This window comes from Nicotiana tabacum, chromosome 2 (genome assembly GCF_000715075.1).
Source record: "Nicotiana tabacum cultivar K326 chromosome 2, ASM71507v2, whole genome shotgun sequence".
Taxonomy (NCBI): Eukaryota; Viridiplantae; Streptophyta; class Magnoliopsida; order Solanales; family Solanaceae; genus Nicotiana; species Nicotiana tabacum.
Window position 1 is genome coordinate 70,690,924 of NC_134081.1, and position 17,537 is coordinate 70,708,460.

At 36.9% G+C, this 17,537-nt stretch overlaps 2 protein-coding genes across 2 annotated transcripts; both read left to right on the forward strand.

Moving 5' to 3' along the window:
- The first annotated feature begins 13,730 nt into the window (after nt 1-13,730).
- On the forward strand, nt 13,731-14,225 carry LOC107772060 (uncharacterized). The gene has a single exon (XM_016591548.1). It carries the CDS (start codon nt 13,731-13,733, stop codon nt 14,223-14,225), a length of 495 nt encoding a protein of 164 aa, XP_016447034.1.
- A 2,913-nt stretch (nt 14,226-17,138) lies between these two features.
- Nucleotides 17,139-17,516, forward strand: LOC142166893 (uncharacterized). Its single transcript, XM_075226624.1, has one exon. The coding sequence runs from the start codon at nt 17,139-17,141 to the stop codon at nt 17,514-17,516; it is 378 nt and encodes a 125-aa protein (XP_075082725.1).
- Nucleotides 17,517-17,537: the final 21 nt, after the last annotated feature.

The following is a 17,537-nucleotide window of genomic DNA, read 5'->3' on the forward strand; positions in this document are numbered from 1 at the left end:
AGAATAAGTGTTGGACCGGGAGAATATTTGGCATTTGGGCCCGCGTTTCAAATGAGCCCAATACCTATGTAATTTTATTCTGTATAGTTAGTAGACTAGTTAGTGGACGGGTCAGTGGCTTAGGCCCAATGTATATATATATCATTTTATACACATTTTGTAAATGAGTTTTCATTATGGAAGAATATATCAGATTTTAATCGAGAAGCTTCTCTCTATTCTCTCTAACCCTAGCTAAGCTTTTCATGGCGATTTCATACATTTCGAAGATTATCATGGTATAAGAGCGAGGATTCGTGTAGATCTCACACTCAGCTCTCGTCCGATGGTAGCCTCACACGATTTTGTGGATTTTCTCTCACTTTCGTCTCAGTTGTGCTTCGTCAGATTCGTTGATTTTTTTTGGTGTTTTTGCTGTTTGTTGTCATTTTGAAGGCCGTTCTTCCGGTAGCGAAGAAGTGTGGTAAATTTGAACCTGTTATCACTCATTGTTTGTTGCATTTGGTTTTCCTTGTCCTAGGGTTTTACGTGAGTAGCTCTTTGCATAAAATTGGTCTGACTTTGTTGTTTTCAATATGACTTTGGGAGATAGTATCAGCTCGTCTTCTACATACTCCCCAGACCCTTCAAGTCCTCTGTTCATACATTCATCTGACATTCCTGGCACTTCTTTAGTGCCTATACCATTTTCTGGTACCGGGTTTGGGGGTTGGAAGAGAAAAATCATAGTTGCTTTGTCAGCAAAGAATAAAATAGCTTTTATAGATGGCACATGTCCCATACCTTCTGATAATGCACCAGAATTAAAGTTTTGGAATAGATGATGTAATAATATGGTGATATCCTGATTGACTAGCTCTTTATCTCCTGAGATTGCTGAGATCGTTCAATACTCTGAGTCTGTTGAGTGTATTTGGAAGCAACTTGAAACCAGATATGGTATTGTTAATGGGACCAAAATATTTGAGATTAACAAAGAATTAGCTTCCACTTGTCAGGGATCTCTGGATATTGCATCCTATTTTAACAAATTGAAGAGGTTGTGGGATAAGTTGGCCTTCATGTGCAAGCATTCTGTAAATCCTTGTAACTGTCTTTTGCAAACGGAATTGGAGGAGGACAAGTTATATCAATTCTTAATGGGACTTAATGAAATATATGTTAGTGTTAGGAGCAACCTTCTTATGAGACAACCACTTCCTTCTCTTGACATTGCTTATAACATATTGCTCCAAGATGAGAGTCAGAGACATATTAGTTCTACTCCTCAATTCAATTCAGACTCGGACTCATTCAATGCAACTGTCAACAATTATGCCAAGTTTCCTCCTCCTCCTCTTCCAAAACAACAGTATAATCAAAAGATAAATTTTGATCAAAGGGCAAATGTTGATCAGGGCAAAGTCCCCATCTTTTGCAAATATTGTAAGAAGCATAGGCACTCAATTGATAAGTGTTACAAGCTTCATGGATTTCCTCCCAATTTCAAGTTCACAAAGGGGAGAAGAGTTGCAGCAAATGCTACTGCTGAGCCTGAGTTCACTGTTGCTGGGCATAATGCTGATGGTTCTTCTCATTCTGGTTCTTCTTAACAGAGTTCCATGATTCTTGGGTTGTTCATGGAACAGTACAATCAATTGTTGACTCTGCTACAACAGTCTCATGTGTCAGATACTTCTCCTCAGTCAAATCTCATGGCTTCTACCAATTTTGCTGGTACATTACTATCTGGTAATCTGTTGAATGTTACTAGTTCTAATTCATGCATGCTTTCTCAAACAGTTAATCTAACCTGGATAATTGATTCTGGGGCTACTGATCGCATGACATCTAATAAAGATTTTCTTACTAATCTTACTCCTTTACCTGTTCCTTATCTTGTGTCTTTACCTAATGGATACAAAGTAAAAGTAACCAGCACTGGTTCTTTGCCTTGCATACATCCCTCATTCTTCACAATGTCCTATACATTCCTTCTTTCCAGCATAATCTTATTTCCGTGTATAGGATCATTCAACAGTTTAGATGTTTTGTCCTGTTTGCTTATGAAACTTGTTTACTTATACCATAGGGCCCTTCTCTGAAGAAGCCTCTGGATCTTGGTAAATTGGACAGTAGTCTTTACAAGCTTGTCTGGAAAAGACCATCTCAATCTCAATTTTTTACTGATTTACAATCCATGAATAATGCTAATTCTTCATTTGTTGTTCCTGGTTCTACATTTACTTGTAATTCTCCTGTTTCTAGTTCCATTCCTATTCCTCATGTTTCTACATCCACTTGTAACTATCTAAGTTGTTCGAACTCTTCACTTTCAGTGCCGCACCTGTGTCGACACGACGTGGGTGTGGGTATGGGTGTGGGATCCGTGTCGGATCTGGTCAACCGATTTTGGGTACTTTGACCCAAATCAATGGAGAAATTTGGAATAGATACAATGATTTTTGAAAACAAATCAAAAGCTAGGGTGATATGGAAGAAAATGGAATACCTTGTATATATAAATTTCTATGTCAGTCCTTTTCCTTTTATCTCCTTCTAAAATTCTACTCTTGTTCAATATTTTCTCCTTCTCGAAATACCTTGTAAGTTTTTTACATAATGTCTCATAATTTAGACATATTTTTATAACTTTATTTTTAAATAATTGAATTATTTTTAGCCGAATCCCCGCACCCGTATCTGTACCTGGATCCGTACCCCCGAATCTTTAAATTTAGATCATGAAGGATCTGACCTCTAGATCCGCACCCGTATCGGACACCCGCACCCGAGTCCGAGCAACTTAGGTAACTATAGTTGTCCTAGCTTACCAAATGTTTGCACTGTTATCCCGAGTTGTAATACTAATGAAATGAATAAAATGGATATTCTTTGGCATCAAAGACTTGCTCATGTTCCTTTTGTTAGAATGAAATTGATTTCTGGCTTATCTCAATTATCATCCAAACAGCTTTTTATTTGTAATGTTTGTCCTATGTCAAGGCAAACTAAGCTGCCTTTTCCGAATAGCTCCATTACTACTACAAAACCTTTCCAACTCATACGCATTGATACATGGGGGCCTTATCATACACCTACACATTATGGGGATAAATACTTCCTTACCATTGTAGATGATTATACAAGAGCTACTTGGACACATCTAATGGGGGCTAAAAGTAATGCATTTCCTTTGATAAAAGCATTCCTTGCTATGGTCCAGAGTCATTTCCACACTAAAGTTCAAACCATTAGGAGTGACAATACCTTAGAACTGGGTTCAAGCCTCTCTGCCTCTAGCTTTTACTCAGAACATGGAATAATCCATCAAACTAGCTGCCCCTATACTCCTCAACAAAATGGGGTGGTTGAAAGAAAACATAGAACCCTACTTGAGGCCTCTAGAGCATTGCTGTTTCGGTCTAGTTGACCACTGCCATTTTAGGGTGATTGTTTATTGACTGCCACTTACATCATTAATAGATTGCCCTCCAAACTTCTTGATGACAAATCCCCTTTTGAAATGTTGTATGGTAAAGTGCCCAACTACTCTCATTTGAGATCTTTTGGTTGCTTGTGCTATGCCACAATTTCTATACCTCATAGGGACAAGTTAAAGCCCAGGGTTGTTCCATGCATCTTTCTTGGATATCCATTTGCTAAAAAGGGTTACAAACTCTACAATTCAACCACTAATAAGTGTCTCAATTCTAGGGATGTCATATTTCATGAACAATATTTCCCTTTCTCTCAGTCCAATGAGGTTCCTGTTCCAACTTCCGTTCCATCTCCTTGTATACCTACTTTTGTTCCTGACCCTTCTACTGTTTATCCTGAATCTTCTGATTCTCCTCCATCTCCACCCTCATCTTCCCTTTTTGATAATCCTGCACCTTTATCTCCCTCTTCTTCCTCTCCTCTTTCTGCTATTGTTGCTCCCTCTTCTTCTCCTACCGTTTCCCCTTCTTTTGTTGCTTCTACCTCTGCTCCTTCTCTTATTTCTTCCATTCCTTCATCTTTTGTTCCTTCTCCTCATCTGAGAAGATCCTCCAGGGAACATCATCTCCCCACCTATCTTCAAGACTATGTTTGTTCTCTTCCCAGAACCTCTACCTCTTCTTGTTCTAATTCCATGCTTGAGCATGCTGAATTTGAACCTAGTACATATTCTCAGGCAGCCTCCATTCCTGCTTGGCAGGATGCCATGAGAAAGGAATTTGAGGCTCTAGATGCCAACCACACTTGGGATATTGTAGAATTACCTAGAGGCAAGAAAGCCATTGGTTGCAAATGGGTTTATAAGGTGAAATATAAAGCTGATGGTGGTGTAGAAAGGTACAAAGCTAGGCTTGTGATTAGAGGTGATACACAGGTGGAAGATGTTGATTTCACTGAGACATTTTCCCCTGTTGTGAAGATGTCCACTGCCAAGTATCTCGTAGCAGTGGTTGTTAAACACAAGTGGCCTTTATTTCAATTGGATGTTAATAATACTTTTCTTCATGGTAATTTGAATGAAGAAGTTTATATGAAATTGCCTCATGGTCTTTCAGTTTCTCGGCCCTCTGTTTCTTCTGCTACTTTAGTTTGTATATTAAGAAAGTCCCTCTATGGACTACACTAAGTTTCTAGGCAATCCAAATTATCTCAAGCTCTATGCTCTAGGGGTTTCACTCATTCTATCAATGATTACTCTCTTTTTATCAAGGGTTCTCCTGGTTCATCGACTATTTTGGCTGTTTATGTTGATGATATAATATTGACAGGTGATGATCTTGATGCAATTCTTGATTTGAAGATGTTTTTACACGATCAATTCAAAATCAAAGATCTGGACACTTTGAACTATTTTTTGGGCATTGAAGTCTCTTATTATCCTTCTGGTCTCCTCCTTAATCAGAAGAAGTTCACTGCTGATTTGTTATCTGAATATACTTGTTCTGATGTTTCTTCTGTGGTGTGTCCTTTGGAGCTTCATGAGAAGCTGTATGCTGATTTGGTGATATGCTTGACAAGCCTGAGACCTATAGGAGTTTGATTAGGAAGTTACTTTTTCTCACCCACACTAGACCTGACATTTGTTTTGCTGTCCAACACCTTAGTCAGTTCTTAAAGTGTCCCAGAGTCCCTCAAATGGTTGTTGCCTTGCACATTCTGCGCTACCTCAAAGGCACACTTGATGTTGGGCTATTCTATTCTCACTCTTCTGACCTCACCTTGACTGCTTATTCAGACAGTGATTGGGCAGCTTGTGTTGATACCCGCCGCTCTGTGACTGGTTTTTGCATTTTTTTTGGGTGATTGCTTGATTGGTTGGAAATCGAAAAAACAGCCTATTGTTTCTTTGTCTTCTACCGAGGCTGAATATCGGGCTCTTCGCAAAGTAGTTGCAGAATTGACTTGGTTGGCTCGTCTGTTAGCTGACCTGCATGTTCCTGTTTCCTGTCCTATTTCTGTTTTTTGTGATAATCGGGTTGTTGTCCATATTGCAAAGAACCCTATCTTCCATGAGCGTACCAAACACATTGAGGTGGATTGTCATTTTATTCGGACCAAGTTAGGTGATGGCCTCATTCATTTGGCTCATGTTCCTACTGCCAGGCAGCTTGCCGACATTTTTACAAAGCCTTTAACTGGGCAGAGTCACCATTATTTTCTTTCCAAGTTGCAGGTGGTTTCCCCCTCCAACTTGGGGGGGAGGGGGGTGCTGAACTTGGAGAATATTTGGCATCTGGGCCGCGTCACAAATGAGCCCAATACCTATGTAATTTTATTCGGCATAGTTAGTAGACTAGTTAGTGGACGGGTCAGTGCCTTAGGCCCAATGTATATATATCATTTTATACACATTTTGTAAATGAGTTTTCATTATGGGAGAATATATCAGATTTTAATCGAGAAGCTTCTCTCTTCTTCTTCTTCTCTCTATTCTCTGTGTTCTCTCTAACCCTAGCTAAGCTTTTCATGGGGATTTCATACATTTCGAAGATTATCAATATGATCATAGCCGCACCCACTACCTTTGACTTAAACCGTGAGGGAACAAAAACTAAGTTCACGCCAAACCCCACAAATTAGTAGTCCTTCTGTACTATTCGGCACACTTAAAATCATACTCTATCTTTTTGATTAGTTGGTAAAACGATAACGTATTATACCGAAATGCGATGCAGACGAAGGAAACCGTCGATGGAGCAACTGGACCATATACACGAACATACTTACCCATAATAATACTTGCTTGAAATTTGTGTATGTATTATGTATAGTAATATATATGAGAGGAAAGCAGTACCTGTGAGATTTATGAGCTCTTCAATCTTCTACAGGATATAACTCGATGAAGAAAAACTCTGTGCGTAGGCTAATTTGGATTCTTCTTTGGCTAATTGGCTTGTCTTCAACTTTCTTTTTCCTTTTCTTTTCACTCGTATTATTATGCGTTAGCTAACAATTAGTAGCACCTAATAATGGCGCATCTACACTGGGGGAAAAATGGCGCATCTGATTTTCGTTTATTTTCTTTTTCTTTGAAATATATTTTTCTAATCAAGGTAAGGACGAATTAAACCATCATTGATCCACGCCTGGCGTTTGGTTCAAATAATTATTCCCAAATAAAAAAGGAAATAGTAAATTGATCCATGTTTTCTCAACAAAAATAAATTTTAATTTCTTTTGGAATATTATGAGAAAAAATTGTTAAAACATTAATCAAAAGGTTACGCATGTTTGGTTGGTTATATAGAAAATTAGTATTCTAAAAGCAAAAGGCTAATACTCTTGACTTTTTAATTTCGATCTTAAACATGATTCAAACTTCTAGCTATTAGAAAGGCATAGTCAGCCCCTTACAATTGTACTCAATTTATTTTAAACACTTTATTTTAAGTCTGATTCATTTAAATACTTTAATCATGCATTTACAATATTAGTGAGACACAAAATTCGTAGGCCTCATAACATAAAAGGTGTGTGTAATTCTCACACCACAGTGACTAATAAGACGAGGACGGGATTTAACTTTAAAAAAATTGAAAAGTAAAAATGAGAACCCCACCCCACCCATCGTCATCTTCGCCACTCCTCGCCGGAAAATCAATTTCCGACTATTTCATTTTCAGCTCTGTCTTCTGCTCCAAAAATTTGGTCTTTTTTTTTTCGTTCTTCTTCTTCTTCATTCTTCCTTTCTGGGTTAAGAACTATTGAGAGTTTTGGCTGTTAATATAGAGTGAACCAAATTGAGTGGATAATATTTTTTTTGGTGACGGAAATTGGCTATTTATTTGCATAAATCAGCTGTTGTAACAGCAGAAGCAGAAAAAGAAAGAGCATAATAGCCCTTTTTAACAGAGGTAAGGATTGTTGGTTTTAATAAATGGAGAAATCATGGACATGGCAAAGAGGGGGGACAACCACCTGCCGCCGTCGAATCTTCAAGCGAAAATGTCGCCATAGTGGCCTCAAGAAGTATCACATGAGAACAAGTTCCATCACAACCTCAGAGGAATCAAAATTACATTCTATTTAATTACCAATCAAAGACCTTGTACCATTCTAAAATTATTGCTGCAATAGGAACAATCTTCTAGGTGTTCGGTTGCTAATCTCGTACACCATCAGACATTGCCTCGCCGAAATAATTCGTACCGACAAAATCCACCTGCAATCCATTTGGACTGCCCACAAAACTTTCAGATCTGTAGGTTTTTTTTTAAGAGAAAAGAGCCAAATATACCCACTACTTTGATATATTATTCATCGTATACTATAGAGCCAAATATACCCTTTGTCCGTTATACTATAGAGTCAAATATACTTTTTTCTTATACTTTGGGTTCAAATATACCCCTTATTTAAATGGAGGAACACATGTCATCGTCTTATTGGCCAATTCTAAATATCTCCTAATTAATTAAAAAAATTCATTACCCATATTCGAAAATTAATTTTTTGAAAATTAATTTTCTAAAGCGATATTTTTTGTAAAAACTGGAAAAAAAACTAAATTTTGTTTTTACTAAAAACTAAAGAAAAAAAACGAAAATATTTTTTTTTTCAGTTTTTACAGTTTTTACTAATTTTCCAGTTTTTACTAGTTTTCTAGTTTTTCCAGTTTTCCAGTTTTTACTAATTTTTCAGTTTTTACTAGTTTTTCAGTTTTTACAAAAACATTGCTTTAGAAAATATTTTTCAGTTTTTTAAAAGCAATTTTTTTGTAAAAACTAGAAAAAAAAAATGAAAATTAATTTTCTAAAGCAATATTTTTTGTAAAAACTAGAAAAAAAACTGAATTTTGTTTTTACTAAAAACTGGAAAAAAAAAAAAGCGAAAATATTTTTTTTTACAGTTTTTACTAATTTTCTAGTTTTCCAATTTTTACTAGTTTTTCAGTTTTTACAAAAACATTGCTTTAGAAAATATTTTTTAATTTTTTTAAAGCAATATTTTTGTAAAAACTGGAGAGAAAAAGATTCGTTTTTTCAGTTTTTAGTAAAAAAAAAAATCAGTTTTTTCTAGTTTTTATAAAAAAAAAATTGCTTTAGAAAATTAATTTTCGAATATGGGTAATGAGTCTTTTTAATTAATTAGGAGATATTTAGAATTGGCCAATAGGACGATGACATGTGTTCCTCTGTTTAAATGAAGGGTATATTTGAACCCAAAGTATAGCGACAGGGGTATATTTGGCCCTATAGTATAACGGAGGGTATATGTGAACAATATATCAAAGTAGAGGGGTATATTTGGTCATTTTTCCTATTTTTTATTGGATCTTAAAAACGAAAAACAAAAATTAAAAATTTATGGTGGTAGCCGAATTTAAAGATGGCGATAGTGGTAGTGTACTCATATTTGGATGAGGAGATAATAATGGTGTGAAAGATCGAAAATTTTTAAAGAAACATTCATTGAAAAGTTTTCCGGCAAAAGCTATTTGTTTTCCGGCAAGAAGTATGTGTAAGGCCCCGTGAAATTTTTTCTAAAAACCGGGGTTCTGTAATGCCGGGGGCAGACGTAGAGGTTAATAATAGTATAAATTCTTCGTGGTGAGCTTGTGAGCCGCGGTTTGGACTTTTTGGATTGAACAGTGTGCTGGGGAGTTAAAGAAAATGTTGGGCAAAAGTAGGCATTTCTGCGGCCTATTCTGCGACCGCAGAATGGTCGCATAGTGGGTCGGTTTTCTAGGTCATTTTGATGTCAATTTCGCGGCCATTATACGACCGCATAACCACTTCGCGGGCCGCACTCTTGTTGCATATCCCGCTTTGGGATTTTTCGGATGGAGGTTCTGCGGTGCATTATACGACTGCAGAACAGGTCTGCGGGCCGCATAGTGACCGCATACCTGGTGAGTTCCTTTCCAGTTTTGGCACCCAAATTTTACGGTCATTTCGCGGACCGCATAATCATTATGCGGCATATGCGACCGCAGAACCTGTTCCGGAGCTTTATTTTTGAGTTTTTAAAACCCGACCCTACTTCGTTAAAATAGATATAAGGGGCCATTTTTTAGCAAAATTTGACATTTTAGAGTCAGAGAGAGTGCCCTATAGTGAGAAGGTGTTCCTCAATAATTGTTCTTTAATTCTTGCTCAAACTTTGGAAGATTAAGAAGGGAAACTCACTAGGTCTTCATCCTAGAGGTAAGATTCTACACCCTAAGCCTCAATTTCGAATTTTTTTCTAGAAATGGGTGATTAGCAAGATAATATTTGGGCATGAGAGTTGTTTATTTTACATGCATGTGTTATCAAATAGTGTAGGAAGATTGTTGAGCTAAAAATGGTAAAGATTGGGTTGTGGGATGATGGAATCCTCCATAAAAGGACCTTGAAACCTTAATGCACACTTAGTGTTTGATAAAATGCTCAAATGAGCTAGAACTATGATCATCTTCCTAATTTTAGTTCAATTTGTTATATTTCTAAAATAGATTGAGGTTGCTAAAAATTTCAAAATATTTTAGAGTTTAAGGAAGCTCTATTGAGGTATGTTGGCTAAATTTTCTCTCTTAGAATCGAATTCCATAATGTTCCCGTGAGTTTCAAAGTATGGGTTGCATATTAAAATGTTATGGCTTTGAATCGTATTTCAAATGAAAGCTAGTATCCCAAATTGTGTGAGAAAATCTCAATATTCTTAAGACTCTTAATTGCTCATATGTGTACCTAAAGTCTTGATTGGAAATGTCTTAATGTTGATAATCTATAAAGATGGTTGGAAATAAAATAATTGAATTGGGGGAATAGTATGTGGCCAACGTGCCAAGAATTTAAGTTATGATTGTGGCTAGTAGTGCAAATGATTTGAGAGGATGCGATAAAGAATATGAAATGAGTCTCGACTCAATTGTTTAAAAATAATTTCGAAAATAGATTTTCCTAAAAGCGTTTGTACTTAATTCATGCCCATGAGTGGTTGCTTTAACTAATGCTTTGCTTTACAAATATATCCAGTGTGAGTCGAGTTCTTACATACTCAGGTGTTGAAGTTATATATTATCATTTCTGGGAAAGGAGTATTGCAAGAATAAATGGTCTATTGATTGCTTATGATTTTGATGTGTGCTTGTATTGCTGGTCGGTATGCCCAATTATTTGGAAAGAAACCTTTTATGTTTAAAGTTCCCATTACTAATAAATTTGAGTTATATGATTGCTAAAATATTCTATATGTTGATATTTGATGGTGATCTTTGAAATTGAAAGAGGTGAAAGTATGAAATATGAAATACGGTCATCGTGCCAGGAATAGAGAATCTTGTGAATGGCCAAATGAGCCAATGAAATATTGTAGTTGTGAATAACTGAAAATACTAATGAGAATTTATACAATGCGAAAAATGTTGAGGTGAGTACAATTATATTTATGTTACCTTTGTGTGCAAATCAAATCAAAAATATTTTTGGGAGCATCATTAGTAAAACCGAGGAAGGGTGGGTCATAAGGCCTACACCTGAAACTACACGTATCGATATAGGGGTGGATTGTGATATTATTCCCCTTAATTGGGATGAAACTGGTAACAATTGTGGATTGGAAAAGTCAACCCACACGGCATATGTGGGAAGACGGCCTAGCTGATCGGGTGGAGATCGGACGCCATGTTGCGCACATGGTGGTACTACTCTTGGTAATAACTTTCTTTCGCATCACCTGTCAAACCACATTGTCCGTGGGGAGATGGCCTAGCCGATCGGGCATGATCGGACTCCGCGCTAACAAAGACGGTGGTATATCGGTGCTAATGATCTCCCAACCAAAATTATATATAAAGTTCGTATTTTGAAAATTATTATATTTTAACTGGACATTTGGATATTGTTGATTGTGACTTGCTGTTTCTATGTGTTGTCTTTTCTTATATGGTCATTCTATTTTGAAAGACGACTTTTTGCTATACGTACTAGAGCTATTCGACAGTACTAACATTCCTTTTGCCGGGGGCGCTGCATCTTTAATGGATGCAGGTGGTTCTACAGCAGGCGGCATTAATCAGTGATAGCAGTACACTCTTTTCAGTTGATTTGGTGAGCCCCACTTCATTTCGGGGTCATGTAACTTTTGTTTCTCATGTACTGTGTTTTGAAGTATAGCCTGGGCCTTGCTGCCGGCATTTTCATATTACTTTTCTATTGTACTTAGAGGCTCCGTAGACAGGTTGTGGGTTGTGATTTATGTTGGGAATTGAACTAAAAATGTTGGTATTTGGAAATCATGTTTTTCATTAATTCTATAAACTCGTAATATTTTAAAAAATTATGAATGAAGCTGCTAATGAGAATGAAATAGAAGTTGTTAATAAAATCTTTTTAGTGTTTGATTAATGGAGTACATCTCCTATTTATTCATGGATGAGTTTGGGTAGAAAAAATCTAACAGGCTTGCTCGGCCGGGTTCTCTCGGTGGAGCGCTGGTCGCGCTCCCCAAGTTTGGGGCGTGACAGTATGAAAGGTTTGTTTTTTAACTTTTTTTCCCTCCCAAATTAGGAGGATCTATAATGTTTCCACACTTTTCCTCCATCGTGACTCGAACCCAGGACCTAACGGTCGTAGGTGGAGATGCTTTTTACGCGCTTGAAAAATGTGAGAAACACTCCGCTAGCCATGTTAGCATTTTATGTAAATGACACAGTAAAGGTCTGGTTAAAGTGTTCAAATGAAACAGACTTAAAATAGAGTATTTAAGTAAAAAATGAGGACAACTTTAAGGGGCTGCCGACAGAGGCAGATTTACATGGAGGGGATGGGGTACATACACCCATCCTTCCCTTTCTAGGCTATGTATAAACAGTACCAATTTTAAAATTATCTATATAAATATGTTCGTGACCACCCATGCTCAATTGACTACCTTGGTGCATTGGTAAGTTGGTGCCCCTGTGTACCCCCAGGTCAAGGGTTCGATCCCCGTCCCTTCACCTTTTCGATATTAAGTTTTTTTTTTTAAAGTTCCTTTTAGCTAAAATCATGGGCAAGTTTTTTTTTATAGTTCTTTTTGGCTAAAATCATGGCCCACGTTTTTAGGAGGAATTTGGGTATATACTAATATATCAAATCCCTAATTTCTAAAAGCAAACTTCGCAGTTTGTCTCCCTCTCAACTCTCCCTCTCTCTCTATCGGCTCTAGCCTCTGTGAATGGATTCTTCAAGAAAGCAGCATTCTCAGCCTCAGGTATCTAACTACTCTCTCATTGCTCTGTATTTTAATTATCTCACTGCAGCTTTATTGAAGAACTTGCTCAATATTCAAACACAATTAAAGTGTGTAAGTTCAAACATACATGTACAGAACTACAGATGCCTAATTTTTGTGCTATAACTTCTTCATCTGTTGACAGACATGCTTTAATATGATTGATTTGAATTTAATAATTTATTTGAATTAAGATAGATTAAATAGAAGTGTGAATATTTAATTTTGTAGGAATGATCCATAAGATTAAAATGGATAGATTTCTCACCAAGTCGAAAAATGGTGAACCAAGTTCTAGTGCTAGTTGGCCATACAGGAGTTCACAAATCGCTCCGGAAGATCAAAGAGAGACAAATCCTTCTCTACTTTCAAATGTGGATAAAGTGCTTGATTTGAAATCTTTTGAATCTGATCCCAAAGAAAGAATGCTAATTTCGGATTATGGTCCTAATATTCGAGATGAAGTGAGGAGATATTATATAAACAAAGGGCCTTGTCAACTATTTTGTCATGCCTTTACTAAAACTAAGATTAGGAGTAAAATGCGTCAATTTAGTCCCACTTGATTTAGGGGATCATATTCTCAATGGTTGGAGTATAGCATAAAAACAGATGCGACATTTTGTTTGTGTTGTTATTTATTCAAGAATGAACTTGAAAGTCGTGGAAATGTAGGGGATGCATTTACAAAAGATGGTTTTAGGGGTTGGAAGAAGGTTGTGGAAAGATTCAAAGAACATGTTGGTGAAGTAAATAGTATCCATCACAAATGCTTCTATAGGATGCTAGATTTGAAAAATCAACGTCAATCGATTCAATTTTCTTTTGATAAGCAAAGTGAAAAAGTAAAAGGTGATTACCGGATGCGCTTAACTGCCTCAATTGATGTGGCGAGGTTTCTTTTAATTTCGGGATTTCCATTTCGTGGACACGATGAAAGAGAAGAATCTGAATATAAAGGTGGCTGTCTTGAACTTTTGGAATGACACGGAGATCGGCATCCGGATGTGGGAAGAGTAATATTACGCCATGCACCACAAAATGATATGATGATTTGTCCAACAATTCAAAAAGAGATTGTGGAGGCTTTTGCTAAAGAAACAACTAAAGCTGTCATTGAAGATTTGGATGGTGATTATTTTGCAATATTGGTTGATGAATCAAAGGATGTCTCACATAAGGAGCAAATGGCCTTAATTTTGCGATATGTCAACAAAAGTGGAATGGTGATAGAGCGATTCTTGGGTATTGTCCACGTGGATGATACTTATTCCTCGTCATTACAAAAAGCAATTTATTCTTTGCTTTTGGATCATTCATTAAGTAGATCCAAGATACGTGGGCAGGGCTATAATGGAGCTAGTAATATGCAAGGAAAAATAAGTGGTCTCAAGTCTTTAATTTTGCAAGATACTCCCTCTGCATATTGTATTCACTGTTTTGCTCATCAATTGCAACTAGCATTTGTAGCTCTTTCTAAAAAGTATTCGGATGTGGATAATTTCTTTTATGTTATTACTAATGTTTTGAATACTATTATGTAATGACCTGACCAGTTGTTTTGACTATTACAACCATGTTCCCCCATTTACTATTCAATTTGTAATTTACGATTGTTATGTGACTTGCCGGGGGTAATTAGTTCGGGTCCGGTGAGGTTTTGGAATGATTTGGAACACTTAGTTCCAAGGTTTAGAATTTAAGTTGAAAAGGTTGATCGTATGTTGACTTATGTGTAACGACCCCGGAGAATTTTTGCTAAGGAAATTAAGGCTTTATGGTGCCGAGGTAGATTAATTAGTACAAAGGTTATATAAAAGCCCATCGCGGTTCGGACTTTTTGGGTTGAACAATGCACTGGGGAGTACAGGAAAATTTTTGGCAGAAGAAGACATTTCTGTGGCCCACTATGCGGTCGCAGTATCACTCTGCGGACCGCATAATGGCCGCAGAGTGTAGCAAAAATGAGCCAAGTTTGAGGACCATTGTACGGTCAATTATGCGACCGCATAATTATTTCGCGGACCGCAAAACCTATCGCAGAATCAACTTGGGATTTCTGGAGGGAAGTTATGCGGTGCATTATGCGATCACATAACAAGTCTGCGATATAATTTGCGATCACATAACGGGTATGCGGGCCGCATAACTACCGCAGACCCAGGCAAGCGACCCCTAGTTTTGGGCACCAATTTTTGCGGCCGATATGCGGACCATATATTAATTCTGCAATCGCATATGCGACCGCAGAGTGTGCTTCAGAGCTTCATTTTTCTGATTTTATAAACCCGACCCCATTCTTATAAAACACTATTAGGGATCATTTTGAAGGGTTTCATATGATATTTTAGAGAGTGGTGAGAGCATCTTAGAGAGAGAAAGTGAAGACTTAGTCAATTGTTCATCAATTCTTGTTCAAGACTTGAAGATTTCACAAGGATCTTGCTAAGGCTTCATAGAGGTAAGAATCTCTTCCCCCAATTCTTCAATTTCGATTTTTGGGGTAAAAGATGGGAGATTAAAAGTACGATTCTTGGGTGTAAGAGCATCAATTATACATACACATACCAATAAGGTTGTGAAAAGATTGTTGAGTTCAAATGGGTAAAGATTGGGTTAAAAATGGTAGAAATCTTCATAGACTTTAATTGAAGATTTGAGGGCCGAGTTGATGTCGGAATTTGATGAAATTTATATGGTTGGACTCGTGGTTAGATGGGCGTTCATATTTTGTAACTTTTGTCGGGTTCCAAGACGCAATTTTTGAGTGCAATTTCGGATTTTGTTGGAAAATTTATATTTTTATATGGAATTAATTTCCTATAAGTTGTATTGACTAAATCGAATTAATTATGGCTAGATACAAAACTTTCGGAGACCAATTCGCGAGGCAAGGGCATAGCGGAGTAAGAAATTACGCTGTTTGAGGTAAGTAACACTTCTAAACTTGGTTCTGAGGGTATGAATCCCTGAATTACATGTTGTATGAATCATTTGGAGATGACGCACACGCTAGGTGACGGGCGTGTGAGCGTGTATAATAGGAATTGTGACCTAATTGATTCCGTAGAGTTGCATAATTAAATAAATGTCATTATCCACACATCCTCTATGTGTTAGAGAAATTGAGCTGAGCCTCATGTTAAAGATCATGATTTGGCTATGCGCCGATATGTTTTGGGACCCACATGGGTCGTATTGTTGTTGAACTATTTGTTTAAATTTATAATTTTGTACTTAGTCACATCTATCATTTGCATATCATATCTCAGTCTCTGTTGTTATTCATTGATACTTCATATCATCATGTCAGGTTGATTCTTCATGTTATTGAGAGCCCGAGAGACTGAAGATTCTGAGTGATAGTTATGTTTATTTGTTTATGCCTGGATCTGGCTATTATAGTGCTTGGGCTGAAGGAGCCCCTCCGGAGTTTGCACCCCTACAATGAGCGTAGTTGATATATATATATATATATATATATATATATATATATATATATATATATCTGGGATGGATCTTCCCTGGGCATGGATCTTGCCATAGATATAAATATTAAGGGATGGATCTTCCATGTGCATAGATCTTGCCCGAAGTATTTACATTGAGGGATGGATTTCTCCTAGATATGGATCTTGTTAGAATCATTGATATTTGGGGATGGATCTTCCCCTGGGCTGGATTGTCCTTATACAGTATTGAGTGACTGACTGTCAGTTGATGGATATACATATATATTTTGGGATGGATCTTCCCTGGGCTGGATTGGCCATATACAGTACTGAGTGATTGAGTATTTTAGATTGTGAGTACACGGAATTTTCATTAAGGTGCATCACATACAGTATGTACATTGGCATGTAGATACAGAGATGTCATATTCCTCGTATTGTTCAGAACTGATCTGTTTTATTTGTACTGAAAGCAAATGTTGAACTTGAAAGCATGCCTATATTTATGTATTGTTATTATTTATACTGGACTGTACCTGCGGAGCTCGTCACTACTTTCAACTCCGAGGTTAGTTTTGTTACTTATTGAGTTGGTTGTACTCATACTACACTCTGCACCTCGTGTGCAAATCCAAGTACTTCCGGATACGGCGTTTCCCAGATTTGAGGATTTATCTGTTGGAGACTATCAAGGTAGTTGCTCGATGTCCGCTGACCTTGTCTCTCGTTTCTTCAGTTATTGTACTGTTTTATATATTTCAGACAGTGTTTTATTAGTCAGACTTTGTATTCATATTAGATGCTCATGTACTCAGTGACACCGAGTTTTGGGAATGTATTTTTATGTCAGAAATTGTGAGATTTTATATGAAATTCAATGTTATGTTTTCAAACTTCAAAGATATGGTGGTTTATTGAGATTGTCGGCTTGCATAGTATTGAGATAGGCGTCATCACGACAGTTTTGATTTTGGGTCGTGACATATTGGATCTTCATTTAAGCGCATGGAGTCACTTCGACAACATCAAGCAGATAAGTTGGAAGAGTTGCTTAAATCTGGAGAAGCCTATACGGGGCAAAGTTTGAATCAAGAATGTGGCCTCCAACCACCGGGTGATATTCGTTGGGGGTCTCATTTTAAAACTTTGGATAATTTGATGATTTTATTTCCTTCAATTGTTAATGTGCTTAAAGATATGAAGCGCGACTGTCCATATTATCTTGATAGATTTGCAGCGGGAAATCTTTTGAGCCAGATTCAAGAATTTAGATTTATTTTTATGTTGCACTTGATGTTCAAGGTGTTGTTATTTACAAGTGAATTGAACAAAGCTTTACAAAAGAAAGATCAAGATATTGTTAAATGCTATGAGAATGCTTGACCTTGCAAAGAAATGATTGCA